Below are 15,686 nucleotides of genomic sequence, written 5' to 3'. Positions count from 1 at the left end.
TAGTGAATGTTGTTAAAGAAGGGGCAACACAACAGTTTGATAAAGCTTCCACCTTTTGTAAGAGGAAGACAGTGAAACACCATAAGTTTCATCAGGGCTTTATCATAGGGGTGTGCCCAAATACAAATATGTTATTCAGCAAGTTTCAGCAAGGGGGGGATAATATATTTTATATTATATTCCCACCCTGAGGAGGACAGCAGGAGCCCGTCCTCATCTGTCCCAAGCACCCAGGAACAGCGCCGGGCTGTGAGGCCAATTTGACATAGTGGCCACACTGTATAATACGTCATGTGACGCTATTAGGCCCAAAAAGACTTTTCCCCATAGACTCATATTGTGAAATAGATGTTTTTTTGAGCATCATAACCCCCGCGAAATGACTCGTCTCACTACTAGAATTTGATCCGTTTGGTCTGATCACATTTCAAAAGTCTAAAAGAGCTGCACAACTGAATTGTTTTATCACCATTCAAGTTAGCCAGAGGGCTAAACCGAAATAGCCGGCTCTGCCAGTGAAAGTCACTAGTGCGCATGCTCTATAGGCCCAATGATCCTGGAAGATCCAGGTAATTTTATACCTGGAAGTCAAACTTTTTTGGCTTCATGCTCCACTGAGCAATTTTCATAGGAATGAACAGGGCCCCGCCTCCGACGCTGTATCCAGTTCTCTTTATACATCCATGGTCCATGGCCCCCCACAGCCCCCCACAGCCCCCCACCACCACCTCACACAGACGGCCCTTTCTCCTCCTGCCCTGCAGGTGTCGCTGTTGAAGCATTTTAATCAGAATTTCAATAATGGATTTTTTTACAAAGAAGAGAGAAAAAATATTTTATAAATGATGCTGAGATTTGGTAATGGTTTATTTCAACCAAATATTTTTTTTTCATATTTTTATCTCCCTCTTGCCTCTCAAAAAATAGAGGAGGATCAACCTCCTCTGCCTCTATGGACCAGCCTCCAGTGATACAGTCAGTACTTCTGTATGTCTATCATGGTCACAATATGCAAAGAGAAGCAGATTGATTTATAAAATGATTGGTGTAACATTAAAAAAAAAAGTAATTTACTTTAAATGTAGTTCAAACATCCAGGAAACCTACACAGACACAGTCTGACAGTTACAATATATGACATGCTGTTTTTAATCAATGTCTCAAACACGTTTTTAACATGTCACATGCATTTTCACATTTTTAATTCATTTTGTTCAGTGAAACACAATAGTCAATGTGTGTGTGTGTGTGTGTTTGTGTGTGTGTGTGTGTGTGTGTGTGTGTGTGTGTGTGTGTGTGTGTGTGTGTGTGCGCGCGTGCTTATTCGGTGACTGCCACAAGCTAAAGATCACTCTCTCAGGACTATGAGGAAATGACTTTTGTCTCACAGGTCAAACATCATCACCCCACAACAAACTGTACAGGAAGCAAAAAACTGCTTGCTTTGCTGTCTCTCTCTCTCTCTCTCTCTCTCTCTCTCTCTCTCTCTCTCTGTGTGTGTGTGTGTGTGTGTGTATTTTAAGTGAAAAACGAAAGCAGTATGCAGTCAGTGCTGCTGAAGTGGAAGATAATGCGTCTTTGTTGGTCCATGTTGTTGCTCTGTCTCTCCACCAATGCGGGTATGTCCATTTACTTCTCCTAATACATGTTGAGAACATTTTGTTGAAGCTATATCTGTCTGCAACAATGTTCACTGCTGAGAGATTTACTTTTGAATGGTGCCAAATGAGTAAAGTTCTTCTAAGTTTCATCCTTTGATGTGCGTACAGACTCTTTGGTTATCTGGAATTAATTTGTAGTGAGTCACAATTACACTCCTGCTGCTTCCAGAAATAATGTTATCCAGTCAGTCTTGAGATAATACAGATGTCTGTGTCCTGTGGCATGTTTTCAGACCCTCTAATCAGACAGCTTATCTCTTCTACAACAGAGAACATTGCAATGTGCAGAGAGTCCAGTGAGAGCATCACCTTGAAGTGTTCCTCTGCAGGATGTCTCAACAACATCAAAGAGTTTGTTGGGATGTATCTGTATCGAAATGTTGAGAACAGGGAGAACGTGATTTACTATCATCCTAATCCAAACTCCGTGGACAAGATCACCCCGGGTAGAAGATACAAAGACAGGATTCAGACAAAAGGATCTCTGGAGAGCCACACCATCACCATCAGCAACCTGACCACCAGTGACTCTGGTGTCTACAGCTGTGTGTACATAAAGTTTCCCACAGGTGAAGCCCGATGCAACGTCTACACTGTTGCTGTAAAAGGTCTGTTTTTCCTTTTTCTTCTCAAAAAAACCAAACAAACAAAAAAATCCCCCAAAAAACAAAACAACGCATGGTCTGGTGGCTGTAACCCACAAACTGGGAGAGTGGCTCCAGCAGATTCCAGGTACAACATCTGAGGTCCAGAAGAGCGCAGTCCTAGGAACAGCTAAGATACTGCATAGAACCCTCAAACACCCAGAACTCTGGTAGAGGCACACCACCACCCCCCATGGGAGTGGGGTGTGAGGGAGATTTTTATACATATGTATATATATATATATATATATATATATATATATATATATATATATATAGCATGAAGAGAGTCAATTTTATTTGGTATAACCTTTTTCGCCTTTTCTTCAGTTCACACAGTGGCAGAAGTTGCACCGCGTCACACTCCTGATAAAGTCACTCCTGATAAAGTCACTCCTGATAAAGTCACCCCTGATGAAGTTGCCGACATGCACCATGAGAACCCGGAATGTCCACTCCTGGTACCAATCGTCACTTCGTGTGCCATCAGCATACTGGTAACGATGATCTTCAACCTGCTGATCGTACTGAAGGTGAGTTCAGACCTCTCCACACGCTGCTTTGTGTCTTAACCGAAGCAGCAGCGGTTACCTCCAGAGTCTGCAGAAGTTATTTGCTGTTCATGTACACATTTATCAGACTATCACACTTCATCCCACCCAAACCACATAACTTCTGTAAACAGATGGTTTATACCCTTGAGACGTGATTAAATCTAAAACCACTGAACGCTCTGTCTGCATCTGTGCGGATGTGGACGCACCTTCTTTGAACTTACCTCTGTTCATATGTTTTTCTAATTTTGTCTCAAGACAAATAACCTTTCCTTTAGTTAGAAATATTAAGATTTGAAAGCCTAGTCAATCATAAGGAATATTTTTTGTATTCTATAGTAGCACATGTGTCAGTGTCAAAACATGCTCTGCAGATCCTTGTAGCTTATAAGTCTTAAAATTATTATACAAATATCATTTGACTTTCACAAAAAAGTCCCCTTTAATTTTTGTTTTAAGTATTCATTTTCTGACACACACACACACACACACACACACACACACAAACATACAATCTCTACAGTGATATTTCATTACCAACAGGTGAAACGTTGGATTTGCAACAGAAGCGCCCAGCAGGCCCCCAGTGATTATGTCCACGAAATTATGACCAAGAACGAAGTCGGCCCTCAAGCAGCTCCGGAGGAGTTGTTGTGAAGCCCGAATAAGATCAAACATTATCTGCTTGGTGATCATTGAATCAACTTTTCAGATGATTTCAATCAACTTATTTGTTTGTGATGCTCCTGTTCTGACTGTGTTTGACTGCTTCATTCCTTTGTGCTTTCGTGAAGTGCTTTGTGGTCTCAACTCATACCGCAAGTATCAAAAGTATCATTCTGATACTGAGAGGACTTTAGGTGTTAACCATTTGAATGGCTCTTAAACAATTAATGCTGTATAATAACCACAATAAACCAGAAACCTTGCAGAATAATCAGGCTATTTATAATAACACATAGTAATATTTGAAGGGAAATACTCTGCTCTGATGGTTAATCAAAGCTACATGTGAGTGATTCTGCAGAAACAAACATGATGAACAGGTGAGATATGTAAAAGGAAGTGTGATTAAAAAGAAATCAGCACAATGATCAGATTAAATCAGATTATTGATTTGTTTAAATTTGATGACAACCCATGTGGGGTCGATATTTTTCATAAATGTAGAGTTCTAACATGATACTAAATAAAGTCTAATATCATCCATATATTCACAATGTGTTATTTGTATTCAATATTAAATTGAGTACAAATATGGAAAATAGTAAACGGTGGAAATGATGATGATGATGATGATAGTGACTGTAAATCATATTACTGTTAATAATTGTAGCTGTTTATCATTATAAGAGAGGTAATTACAAATAATAATATGTTTTTATCTATTGTGATTTTTATAATATTTTGCTTTTTTACTTTTATTACTTTTGATGCATTTATGATGCAACAAATATATATGAATATATATTCAATAAAAGCAACACAGATGAATGAACGTATCTGTTTTTTGTTTTTTTTTACTTAAAATCATCTCACTGTAACCTCCACAGCAACACTACAGTTGTGTTTCTTCATTCTTTGTTTTGTTTTTTAAAATACATTTTTATTCTTGATTTGGCACGAGACAGTTTGTCAGTAGAGGGCAGGAAGTGTACACTGAATGAAACCACAAGCATAGAAATGAGGTCTGACAGTTAATACTAAAAACAACAGTTCAGTGGTTTAAATGTGATTTTGAGTTACAAAATGTTTTCTTTTGAATAATTGCACAGAATAAACTGTTAATACTTGATCTTAATAAAACAGAGAGCACATGCTCTGGTTCTGGTTCCACATTCTGGTATTCACACCTTCATAGTCAATCAATGATCCAAGTAGCCTGGTGGTATTTTATTTATATATTTGTATGTGACTGTGAGTGTGGGTTTTAAGAGGAAAGCTTACTGCAAGTCACATCTGTATGCACCCTATACTTTTGAACCACAAAGTTTTCAGTCTTCCTGTTTGGTAATTTCTACAAATACGAATACAAATACAAATACTTTTGCTGCCTCAACAAATACAGATACAAATACTGGGCCCTCTGCACATCCCTACTATATTAGTTTGTCAGATTGCCAGAAGGTCCATGGCCCCATTTTAACCAGCATATTTAAACATCCTCAGGCCATTACGTGTTTGTCTTGCAGTTCATCAGCACAGAGAGGGTTTGAGACTCAACTACTGAAAACAAATCTTCAATGGATTAATGTTCTGTGCCTCAGACCCAAAGTGTCTCCCAGTGTCAATTCCGTATGAGACTTCCTGTGCACACCTTGACAGTTTTAGGGAGACCTACATTGTTGCTTCAAAAGGTGGCAGACAGAAAGGCTGAGGTATGTTTGAAATGTTTGAGAACTAGCTAGTACAAAGTGTTATCCAACTATGTCTCAATGCAGAAGTGTTAATACCTGTTTAGATGTGAAACTATAATTGTTCAAATGGGGGGATAACGGCTCACGCAGTCTCTCCTCAAAGGCACTCATTGTGTTGCACACTATACAAAAAGTGACAGAAATAGATGTATTAATAAATTCCTGCATATGTATTTTCTCACCTTTATACAGCTGTCCAATAGCTGCATAAACCCCAACCTCCTCAAACATTCCCTTTTCAAGGACCATGAGCCCACCGTGCTGGCCTATCACCAGAGAGTTTGAGACCACAACTCTGTGCAATGGAAGTTGCCAGAGTTGGCAACAGCTGTATTATTGTCAGGAATCATGGCATGTTCATGTGCTCTGGAGCCACCAGAATAACTGACAAGCTCTCTGTCAACTTTGACATCCCCAAAGGCTGAATATTGAAGAGAGGAGGAGGGGGAGAACCCCGGGCATTCAGATATAATCTGTCAGAAACCACCACTTCCACATTAGTAGGTGAGAATACTGTGGTGTATTTTCATTAAATGTCATTGTTGTGCTTAATGACAATATTAAGCTATGCAGATTGATTTTATAAGTTTATAAGCAATAAGGGCTAATGGGATACAATTTGTATTGGTGTAGTTATAATCTCATGAACCATATTTAATCACACTGTACGTATAGAGGCACAGTAGAAGAATCATAATCATACACTGGAGAAATTTGAGTGTGTTTGTATTACATGTCACTTTGCTTGGGTCTGCATTAAAGTCTTCACCTTTTAAAAAAATACCCTCTGGAGGAGATCAAGAAATAAGGGTGTAAAATGACTAGAATAACTTTCTAGAAGGCCAGAAGACAACTTGGCAATAATGGTGTAAAATGATTCCCAATACTTATATATAAAAATTGGATATAATCAGGTAGAATTATGTATGCCAGTACATATCCTGAAACAGCTCAAAAACCTGGTTTGAAGAGTTTTGACCAACAACAAGTGACAGAGATAAAAGTAACATAATAATTGGTCAAAAATTAGGGAGGGTGGATGATAAGGTGTGGCCTAAGCCGACCCAAGGACATAAAAACAATGCCCCAAAGAAAAACCTTTGGAGCGATTTGGTTCTTTATAAAAGGTGCTACTCGTTCCCCTTTTCTTGCCGGCAATAAAAGAACACTTTGCTGTTTGGACCTCTGACTCCCTTTTTATTATTAAGAGAGAGTTTTTGCTCTGATACATTTTTCTGCAACAATTCGACACAACAATACCACATAGAGATAAAGGGAGTAGATAGACAGATGAGTTAACATGAGACAGAGTAGCTGCTCCACTCGTAAAAATATGAGCGATAGGAGGGGGATGATTAACCTCAGAGAGAAGCGAACTGATTATATGAGGACTGTTCTATACCAGGAAATAATTGACTTTTAAAAGAGCAAATGTGATGTCTGGAAGTATACTGGGAGGTGTATTGGACCAGGTTGAAGGTTCTTGGCAGCAAAGCATAAAGGAGTGGGCTGTGCAGATGTGGTAGCAGCATCTGGGGCACAAGGAATGGGACCAGTCTTTTCAGCATCAAATTCCCTCTTTGTGTTTCCTCGGACAGTGTTTCCCTGTTGAGCTGCGGTGGAAGTTTAGTAACAGAAAGAGGAACTTTGGCACTAAAAAGACTGTAACACTGAAAGATATCTACTTGATTTGACTAATTTAGACAACTGAAGCTTCATATTAGCTTCAAATAAACTTTTTAGTAGTACAGAAAGAGGCTTGTGGATCTTCTAAGGGTCAGTATGAACAGAAGGAATGATAATGGCAAGAAAAACCTATTTCAATGTTCATTTTGGGCGCCTGACTGTTGTTTTTTGTTTTTTTAAAGAAATAAAAAAGAAACATGCAACTATACAGCAACAACATAGAAATACGTCTTCTTTTTTTTAAATCTATTGTTCATACAGTCATATCTTGGCAATGAAGACGATTCTTCAATTTACCCATTCATACGAAACATGTCAATGGGTCATTGAACTCAGCAATCAGCAACTCCCATGTTTCCGACAGCACGTGAAGGCAGCAGCAGTCACGCGTTGTTTGCTTCAGAGTGCAAATATGGCGGATGATGGAGAGTCGCTGGAGTCTTGGCTCAGTAAGTGCACACTAAAACTCTATTTTCACGTCGTACATTCAAATTCATTGTGTGTACAAGCGTGCTGCGTTGGCGTAAGTGTCTGAAACGTTAGTTGAACTCTTATGTCTTTGCTGTATTTTAAAAATATCCGTGTAATAATGTGTGTGTGTGTTGTCAGGAGCTGGCTAACACAGACAGCTGCTGGCAATGATGGATGTCACTAGCCAAAATAAGCTTTGATGTTTGGTTTACTTTTGTCATGGACTTAAAGTCGGTACCTCGAAATGCCTGGAAAAAAAATTCAGCTATTTATTCTGGTGTTTGCTAACAGTAACACATTTACTCTCTTAAAGACGCCTGAACACCTCCAGGCGTTAACTTACCCCCAAGTTCAAACAGGACTTGCAACAGCAACAACAAACTGGAATCGGTGAAGTGTCTGGAGGCTATTGCATAGAGAAGTCATAACGTAAGATAGGCTGAAAATAGGGACAACAACATCTGTCAGGGCTCCGGCTAGATACTCAAGGGTCTGGACTTAAATCTTAGTCCAGTTCATTGAATCACAAAGCTGCAGCCTGTTTATCATAGAAACCTATGAAATGTGCTGTCAGGGCTGCATGCTCATGAGTATCCTTCTCTTTTTCAGACAAGGCCACCAACCCTTCCAACAGACAGGAAGACTGGGAGTATATCATGGGATTCTGTGACCAAATCAATAAGGAGCTGGAGGGGTATGGTCACATTCATTCAATCAACTCAGCCTTTCCTGCAACAATGAGTCACACGCATCTAATCTCGCTCATCTGTGTCTTCATTGTGGTCAATACGTAGTTTATTGTAAAGCCTGTCACGACCCCGACTTTATCGCTTTTTGTCACTGAACTTGTATTTTTTACCTTTTTTCAGCCCACAAATATCTGTTCGACTTTTGGCTCACAAGATTCAGTCCCCTCAGGAATGGGAGGCCATACAAGCGTTAACGGTCCGTAGCCCCGATCATTTCAAAGAGGTTTTTTTTTTTTTTTGGTTGCGGCATGATCTCGTACAAGTTGAAGATATCCGTTTTATTTATCCTTTTGTAGGTTCTGGAGGCTTGTATGAAGAACTGCGGGCGAAGGTTTCACAATGAAGTCGGGAAATTTCGGTTTTTAAATGAACTAATCAAAGTGGTTTCACCTAAAGTAAGTAATATCTCTCCTGTTGCGGTGTGACCTCTGGAATTCATATTCCGTGTAGGGCTGCAGCTGACAATTATTTTTATTATCGATTAATTATTTCCTTGATTAATTGTTTTGTCTTGTTAGAAAAAAACGGCAGAAAATATTGAAAAATGTCAAACTGTTACTCAAGACGCAACCATGATGATGATGAAACGATTGATTATCCGAACAACCGACTAATCAAATAATCGTTGCAGCTGTAATTTAGTGTAATTGTAAGCTGTTTGTTTTTTCAGTATCTAGGAGACAAAGTATCAGAGAGGGTGAAGACGAAAGTGATTGAGATGCTGTACAGTTGGACTGTGTCTCTACCGGATGAAGCAAAGATCTGTGAAGCCTATCAGATGCTGAAGACACAGGGTGAGTCATCAATCACTCAGGAACGACTGTGAGAATCTGCCAATAAGATCTAATAACACTATCCGAATACATAACTAAAAATAACACATGTACAGAGACTGTTTCAAGATTATTATGTTCTTTCATTTCCCGAATACAATACCTGCCTGTTATCATCTTTTATTTTAGGCATCGTGTCAGTTGACCCAGAAATCTCTCTTGATGCCACATTAATACCGTCGCCCTCTCCGCGACCAAAGAATCCTGTCTTTGATGATGAGGAGAAGAGCCGGGTAAGGAGAATTATTTCGGGATGTGACTGAACACGCTGCAAATCATGCACATAACTCACTCACTCTCTTTTCCTCGTTCTCTGTTGGCTGCCATATCTATGAGAAATTAAATTCTTTAAAAAAAAAACACACATTTAACCGCTACAACTAGGCTAAATGTAATAGAAGGAGGTAGATCTCACGCTCCATCTCCCTCCCTCTTGCTCTCATGACTAAAAGCTTTGCATTCCCACAATCAAAAGGTCACATCTAACGTACACGTATGACACTGAAACTTCTCTCGTGGATGCAGTGGTTATTTATTTTCTTCTTTTACCTCACTGGTTACGACACAGCAGACGGGGTCATGGCTGAATGTTTACGTTGCGTTGATCTACGGGGGCAGTTTGTTTTTTCAGGGTCTAGGAGCCGGTACGGCTTCGCTGCTTGTGTTTGTGTAGTCTTGCGGGTGACGGGCTTGAACGTTCACTCACCGATGCTCGTCTCATCTCTCTTTTAGAGATTGGCGTTGCTGTTGAAGAGCAAAAAGCCCGAAGATCTGCAAGAGGCCAATCGGCTCATCAAGAACATGGTCAAAGAGGTCTGTTTCTGAAGAGAGATCCCTGCACACAGCTTGTGTTTTATACTGATCAAGTTAAACGTGCAGCTCAACTCTTTTTTTTTTTTTTTTTTTTAAATCTCAGGATGAGGTGAGAACACAGAAAGTGACAAAGCAAAAAGGCACTCTGGAGGCAGTTAACAACAGCGTCAAACTCCTTAACGAGATGCTCGCCTACTTCAGCCCAGAAGACTCTACTGACGGTGATAAGGAGCTCATTAAGGTTTGTTCTCCGTGACCTTTTGTAATGAATACACTTATTTCTTTGGCGTTAATTGTCCTTTCGGGGAAAGACGTGTTCAAACCTTTTCCAAAGCAACCCTGAAGCAGTCGTAGTAGCGCTGCTGTTACCACTGTTTGATTCAACCTTGCAGGAAGCAATGAAAACAGTCTTTATTTAGTATCACATATGTAGCATGAAACTCTATTTATTGCATACTTTTTATATCATAGTCCTAAGTGACATTTATTATGTATGAGAAACACTGTTCTTTTTATACCCTCTGATACAGCAGCACTGGATTGAAATTCAAGATGTGACTGTTCAAGGCTATTTTAAACTCTTTTTTTTTTCCAGGAGTTATACGGTGATTGTGACAAGCTAAGGCAAACAGTGTTTCAGCTCGCTACCGAGACCGAGGATAACGACAGCAACCTGGGTAAGAAATCCTGTCATGATGTGTTCTCATTATTCTGATAGAAACCCATCACTGTCTGAAAGTTTCTAAAATTTAACAAACACTGTGGGGGGGAAAAAAAAATGTCATTATTATTTTGTTGCTGTTTATTTTATAAAGCTCATCTATCCTTTATAAACTGCACTTATCAGGAGACATCCTGCAGGCCAGTGATGACCTCTCCCATGTCATTAATTCTTATAAGAAGATTGTGGAAGGACAGACCATCAACGGAGAGACTGAAGAAGCACAACGAACACGATCGGCTGTTCAAAAGGGTAAATTTGAACTGATAGGTCTGCACAGTTACAATCAGAGAATTTCATGTCTCTATAATTATGTCTTGTGTTTTGTTTTTTTGTGTTTTGGTTGAACTGACCCTTTAAACTTTGCTTGACAGATGGATGGACGCAGACAGTATTACGTTTTTGAAACTGAATACATCTTTGTTTTCTCTGTACGTCTAACAGGCACCGGCCGCACAACTCAGTCAGAGGTTCTGATCGACCTGGTGGGTCTGGACATCCAGAGCCCCTCTCAACCAGAACAACAACCCCCAGCATCCTCTCTGTCTATTCCAGCTGACCTCATGTGTGGCTCCGCTGCCCCTGAAGCTCAGTCCCTGAGCCCCGACGCACCCTCCGCAGCACTCTCTCTGCTGGATGAAGAACTGCTGTCTTTAGGTAACATACGTGCATTTGAATTATTGATATTTATGACAATATGAGATGTGACATGTTTTGTCCCATTTGTGTCCATTCGCAGGCCTCAACGAACCTGCTCCTGTTTCAAACAAATCAACCGCACCGACACATGTTAACATGAACAATCATTTTCAACCATTACAGGTACGCACACTGTGAAATGATTGCAATTTATTTTTTAATTAAAGTCAAGTATTATCTTCAAAATGATAGCAGTGTATTTTCTCACAATTTCCTTTAGGATTCCAGTAAGGATTTGGATCTTTTTGACACCACCTCACCTCCAGCTCCTGCGTTTTCTACATCGTCACTTTTCCCACACGGCCTCGCTGCGACAGTCAGCCCCGCCAAGTCTTCGATAGCTGCCTCTGCCTTAAGCTTCCCCGTCTCTGCGTTCCCCACACCTTCCGTTCCCACAGAATCTGTCTCGATAGCGTCACAGTCACAGCAGTCAGTCGGTTCGGTATCGACTGTCGCAGCCCCAGCAGCTCTCCCTCCGTCGTACAGCACGGCCTTGTCTGCTCCATCAGCCACCGCTGTCACTCCACAACAGGTCTCCGCTGCAGCAGGGCCCTCCCAGTCTGCTTCACCTTCTCTTAATCATAATCTGCAAGACCTAGCCTTGCTCGATCTGGGCAGTCCTAAAATGTGAGTAGTACAACTGGGGAGGGAACCTTTCTGTCCATCTGTCACACATAGCATCTTGGATACCGGATTATATTTTAAAAAGATCTCGTGGAAATGATCCTTGTTCAATTCCAGGCTTTTTTTTTTTTTTTTTGCACTGATTGGTCTTAGTGAGAGTTAGAGATGCTTAACAGTGATTTCTCTGTTATATGAAATTTCAAGTGCATCTCAACCACTAGTTTCCAAATGCCAGAGCGATCCACGAGACTCCAATAACCTTTGATACAAAGTGATCCTTGGATGACCCTGCCGCCGCTTAACAAGCAGTGTTTTCAGCACTGTAACTAGGCAACGTTGCTCAGAGCAGATGGTTAAAATGCAAATGTATATTACATTTAACATACGTGCTTTGTCTTTAATCAAAATGCAAATATTGTGACTGATGATTTTTAAAGCGGCAGCCGAAGTGTCTAGACGCCAGTTGATTGGATATCAGGTGGTTGAGATTTAGTTTTGTGCTAGTGTGAGGTTGTGAGGTTAAGTGCTTATGCATTCCATTAATAATTACTAAACAAGATTGCTCAATGATTGCTTTAAATCTGAGCTAGTGTTCAGTGTCTCCCTCCATCTTTTGTCTCTATTGTATCGTTATTATACACCGTCATTGTTTTAGATGAAGCATTATGAGGCCTGTAACGATTTTGACTACTACAAATCTGCATTTATCCACACAGTACACCCGGTGTGATGGATTTTGGCAGCTTGCTAATCAAGAGTGAGGATCTGCATCCTCCTGCCACCCTCTTGTCCAATCTTGGAGGCACCTCCACCACATCCAACCCTCTGCTCATAGGAGGGATGTCAGGAGGGTCCACTCTCCCGCCTGCCAAGTGTCAACCAGATGACAGTCCTCTGTTACGCTCTCTGTCCCCCGTCCTCCCCCTCAGCCAGCCCAGTCCAGGCAGGGGAGAAGAGGTATCGCTGGCTAATGTCTTTGTACCTTTGGATGCCATCAAGCCAAGTGAGTTGTGTGTTTATGTGATTGTTTGGAATATTTTAGTACTTTGGGTGCATAGGAAAAAGTTGATGGATGAACAAAACATGTATTATTGGGATATTGTACCTTTTGTCAACCACACTGATTCCAGGAATTTCACAAATTGTACCTTAACAGAACACCCTGTAGAGAGGATAAACATGAAGAAACTAGAGGTTACAGTTGGTGTTTGAATAGTTCAGTTCATTTAGTAACAGCTTCCTCGTCCTTTGAGACGGTTGGTGATTTGAAAACTGAACTCTAGACATTACTGCCACTTAGTGGTGACATTGGCAAACTTGATGAAAACTGGAAATAGAGACTGGGTGATATTTTCCCCAATTATACTTTGCCTTGATTGTAAACATTTTTTATTGTGGTCTGAAAGTGAATGTGCAAGAGGGAGGAGACGCCTACTTTACAGATCACACAGGCAAAAAAAAACAGATCCAACAACTCTATTGGTAAAGAACTACTGAAGCAATAAGCATGTTTTTTTTCCTTTTTAGGTAAAGTGTGTCCTGTGACAGCGTACGATAAAAACGGCGTCCGCGTCTTGCTGCATTTCGCCACCGACTGTCCACCAGGCCGGCCCGACGTACTGGTGATGGTGGCGTCTATGCTGAACACAGCCCCGCTGCCCGTCAGGAACGTTGTTCTGCAGGCTGCTGTGCCGAAGGTAAAAACCTGCTGTTCATCCCTGCTACACAAGCTACACAGCATGCATTTATATTTAAAATATTGCTTTAGGGCAGATGTTCAAATCTTTAAACATTTAAGTGGGTCGCTGCTTCTATTTAATGTACATGTCTGTCGTCCACTTCCTCCCCAGACAATGAAAGTGAGACTGCAGTCGCCCTCGGGGACAGACCTGGCTCCTTTCAACCCAATCCTCCCCCCTGCTGCCATCACTCAGGTCATGCTGCTTGCCAATCCTCTCAAGGTAGAGGTCATACATTTGTTAATGCATGATGTAATGTATTCATCTGCAAATTATTTACAGCACAGTATGTTTTGAGGATAATGATTGTGTGTGTGTGTGTGTGTGTGTTTTGCAGGAAAACGTTCGGATGAGATACAAACTAACATTCACGCTGGGAGAGCAGCCGCACACAGAAGTGGGGGAGGTGAACGAGTTCCCGCCTGCTGACAGATGGGGGGCTCTATAGCCCTGCCTACCTGTTAGGCTGGCCAGACACTACAAGACTTCTTAAACAGTTCAGTTTGTCAGTGCAGCTCAAAGGTCAAGAGAAAGGGCAGTATTGGAAGATTTGAAGAATATAGTATATAAACTCTAACGGACCTTGAAGGAGAATTTCTGCTCGGATGGCCCACCGAAGTAGCCAAAGTCAATTTAAACTTTACTACAGTGCCAGATAGGTAGTCAGTGCGGTGCAATGGTTGAACGTGGATGATGGTTGTTGAATAAGTTATTATTAGGTTATTACTATACCCTTTTATTCTCATTTAATGCTCACATGTACTCCTACACCTCCATCATATCAGAACTGATTGGAGTACTCTTGCACTTTTGGATACCAGGCAGTCTTAACATAGAGCAAAAAACACATATTGAAGGAGATTGTGAAGCCAGGGTCATGTGATCACAACCCACATTTCACATGATTTGCTGCTTCGGTCACTCTCACTTCACGTCTCCCAATAAGCTTCACCGTTACTACTGAATACTTTTACTAGTCTTCTGAGTTCTGTACTAACTCATAGCTTAAGACTCTTGGTGTGCTTCTCAGTCTTTCAGTATTTATTATCATGAATGTGTTTATTTATTTTTTGGTTTGGGGTGGAAGGTATCAGATCTGTTAACTTTACTGTATGGTATTGCAGGTGTAATCCTGCATTCTCATCTTATGACGGTCTTTTTCAGTACTGAAGTAAAGGCGGGTACACATGTGGTGTGTGTAAGAAGCTTTAATGTTACTAAATATTCAAACAGACATGTTCTAATATGTTGCATTATGTAGCAACAGTGTGGTGGATTCTGATGGGAAAAAGAGTTGTTTTGCTACATATCCAGGCTGTGAACTTTGGATAGCATGTTCATATAAAAAATGTAATCCTAGTAGCCCCTTTTTCCTTGGCAGGTACAACATGAGTTATTAAGGGGAAGAGGTGAAGCGCATACAATGAGTGGATGTGCTTAGAGGTGAGAATTCTCCCCTAGAAACAGGAAGTCATATTGTTGTAAAGGAAATTAAATGTCATGTATAACTTAGCCTTTGCTCCCCCCTGTTAGACCATGTTGTGGAAACCAAACTAGAGAGTGAGGATATTTTCCCTCGGTCAAATGTAAATGTTAAGCTCGTTTGGGAGTTTCCTATATCAAAGTAGGAAAATATGTCTTCTGTAAGCACTGACAGAATAAATCAGAAGTAAATATTTGGGATGAATCCAAAGCATTATGCTTATCATGCGGTTATCAAAAAAACAGTATGTTTGTCTTTCTGGAGCTATTAGTGTTATATAGGAGATTCTCTACATATTTCTTATAAAACTATTATTTATTTGTCTTAGATTGTTAAATGAACTTGTCATTGCATATTTTTGAAAAACTGTTTCTGTGCATGGAGAATAAAGACTGAGATGGATCTATTTGTATTACAATTTTCACATCTTTGTCTCATTTTTCAGTGTCAAGACCAATATTAATCTAGTATTATATCAACAGCAACACTGTCGAGGTGAATTTCCATGTGGCTGTCAACTATAATCAGTGGTGGGAAACGTATTCAGATCATTTACTGAAGTTAAAGTAGCAATAACAATACTCCAAGTAAA

General features: G+C 40.4%; 2 protein-coding genes across 7 annotated transcripts; both read left to right on the top strand.

Moving 5' to 3' along the window:
* Positions 1 to 1,372: 1,372 nt before the first annotated feature.
* Positions 1,373 to 4,304, top strand: LOC122978821. 6 transcript variants are annotated; one of them, XM_044345844.1, is made up of 5 exons: positions 1,374 to 1,619; positions 1,931 to 2,230; positions 2,636 to 2,679; positions 2,725 to 2,838; positions 3,403 to 4,304. In XM_044345844.1, exons 1-5 carry the CDS (start codon positions 1,541 to 1,543, stop codon positions 3,514 to 3,516), a joined length of 651 nt encoding a protein of 216 aa, XP_044201779.1. In that variant the 5' UTR covers positions 1,374 to 1,540; the 3' UTR covers positions 3,517 to 4,304. The 6 variants fall into 6 exon arrangements, with proteins under 6 accessions (XP_044201776.1, XP_044201779.1, XP_044201775.1 ...); XM_044345843.1 differs by having other exon boundaries at positions 1,375 to 1,619; positions 1,931 to 2,269; positions 2,645 to 2,679; XM_044345842.1 differs by having other exon boundaries at positions 1,381 to 1,619; positions 1,931 to 2,269.
* A 3,030-nt stretch (positions 4,305 to 7,334) lies between these two features.
* On the top strand, positions 7,335 to 15,512 carry gga3a (golgi associated, gamma adaptin ear containing, ARF binding protein 3a). The gene is made up of 17 exons (XM_044346329.1): positions 7,335 to 7,411; positions 8,043 to 8,127; positions 8,303 to 8,378; positions 8,479 to 8,577; positions 8,853 to 8,976; positions 9,145 to 9,248; positions 9,748 to 9,828; positions 9,932 to 10,069; positions 10,424 to 10,505; positions 10,676 to 10,801; positions 10,994 to 11,206; positions 11,289 to 11,371; positions 11,469 to 11,875; positions 12,589 to 12,875; positions 13,400 to 13,569; positions 13,723 to 13,833; positions 13,949 to 15,512. Exons 1-17 carry the CDS (start codon positions 7,375 to 7,377, stop codon positions 14,057 to 14,059), a joined length of 2,334 nt encoding a protein of 777 aa, XP_044202264.1. The 5' UTR covers positions 7,335 to 7,374; the 3' UTR covers positions 14,060 to 15,512.
* The last annotated feature ends 174 nt before the right edge of the window (positions 15,513 to 15,686 follow it).

This window comes from Thunnus albacares, chromosome 3 (genome assembly GCF_914725855.1).
Source record: "Thunnus albacares chromosome 3, fThuAlb1.1, whole genome shotgun sequence".
NCBI lineage: Eukaryota > Metazoa > Chordata > Actinopteri > Scombriformes > Scombridae > Thunnus > Thunnus albacares.
The sequence above is the reverse complement of the archived record's forward strand: the minus strand, read 5'-3'. Positions and strand labels throughout refer to the sequence as shown.

Excerpts from the sequence above, each read along its gene's own strand:
- LOC122978821 (XM_044345839.1), top strand. The coding sequence starts at position 1,541 with ATGCAGTCAGTGCTGCTGAAGTGGAAGATAATGCGTCTTTGTTGGTCC. Across the intron at positions 1,620-1,930 it reads CTGTCTCTCCACCAATGCGG|AGAACATTGCAATGTGCAGA; the intron begins GTATGTCCATTT and ends CTTCTACAACAG. Across the intron at positions 2,839-3,402 it reads ACCTGCTGATCGTACTGAAG|GTGAAACGTTGGATTTGCAA; the intron begins GTGAGTTCAGAC and ends CATTACCAACAG.
- gga3a (XM_044346329.1), top strand. The coding sequence starts at position 7,375 with ATGGCGGATGATGGAGAGTCGCTGGAGTCTTGGCTCA. Across the intron at positions 11,876-12,588 it reads GATCTGGGCAGTCCTAAAAT|TACACCCGGTGTGATGGATT; the intron begins GTGAGTAGTACA and ends TTATCCACACAG. Across the intron at positions 12,876-13,399 it reads TTTGGATGCCATCAAGCCAA|GTAAAGTGTGTCCTGTGACA; the intron begins GTGAGTTGTGTG and ends TTTCCTTTTTAG.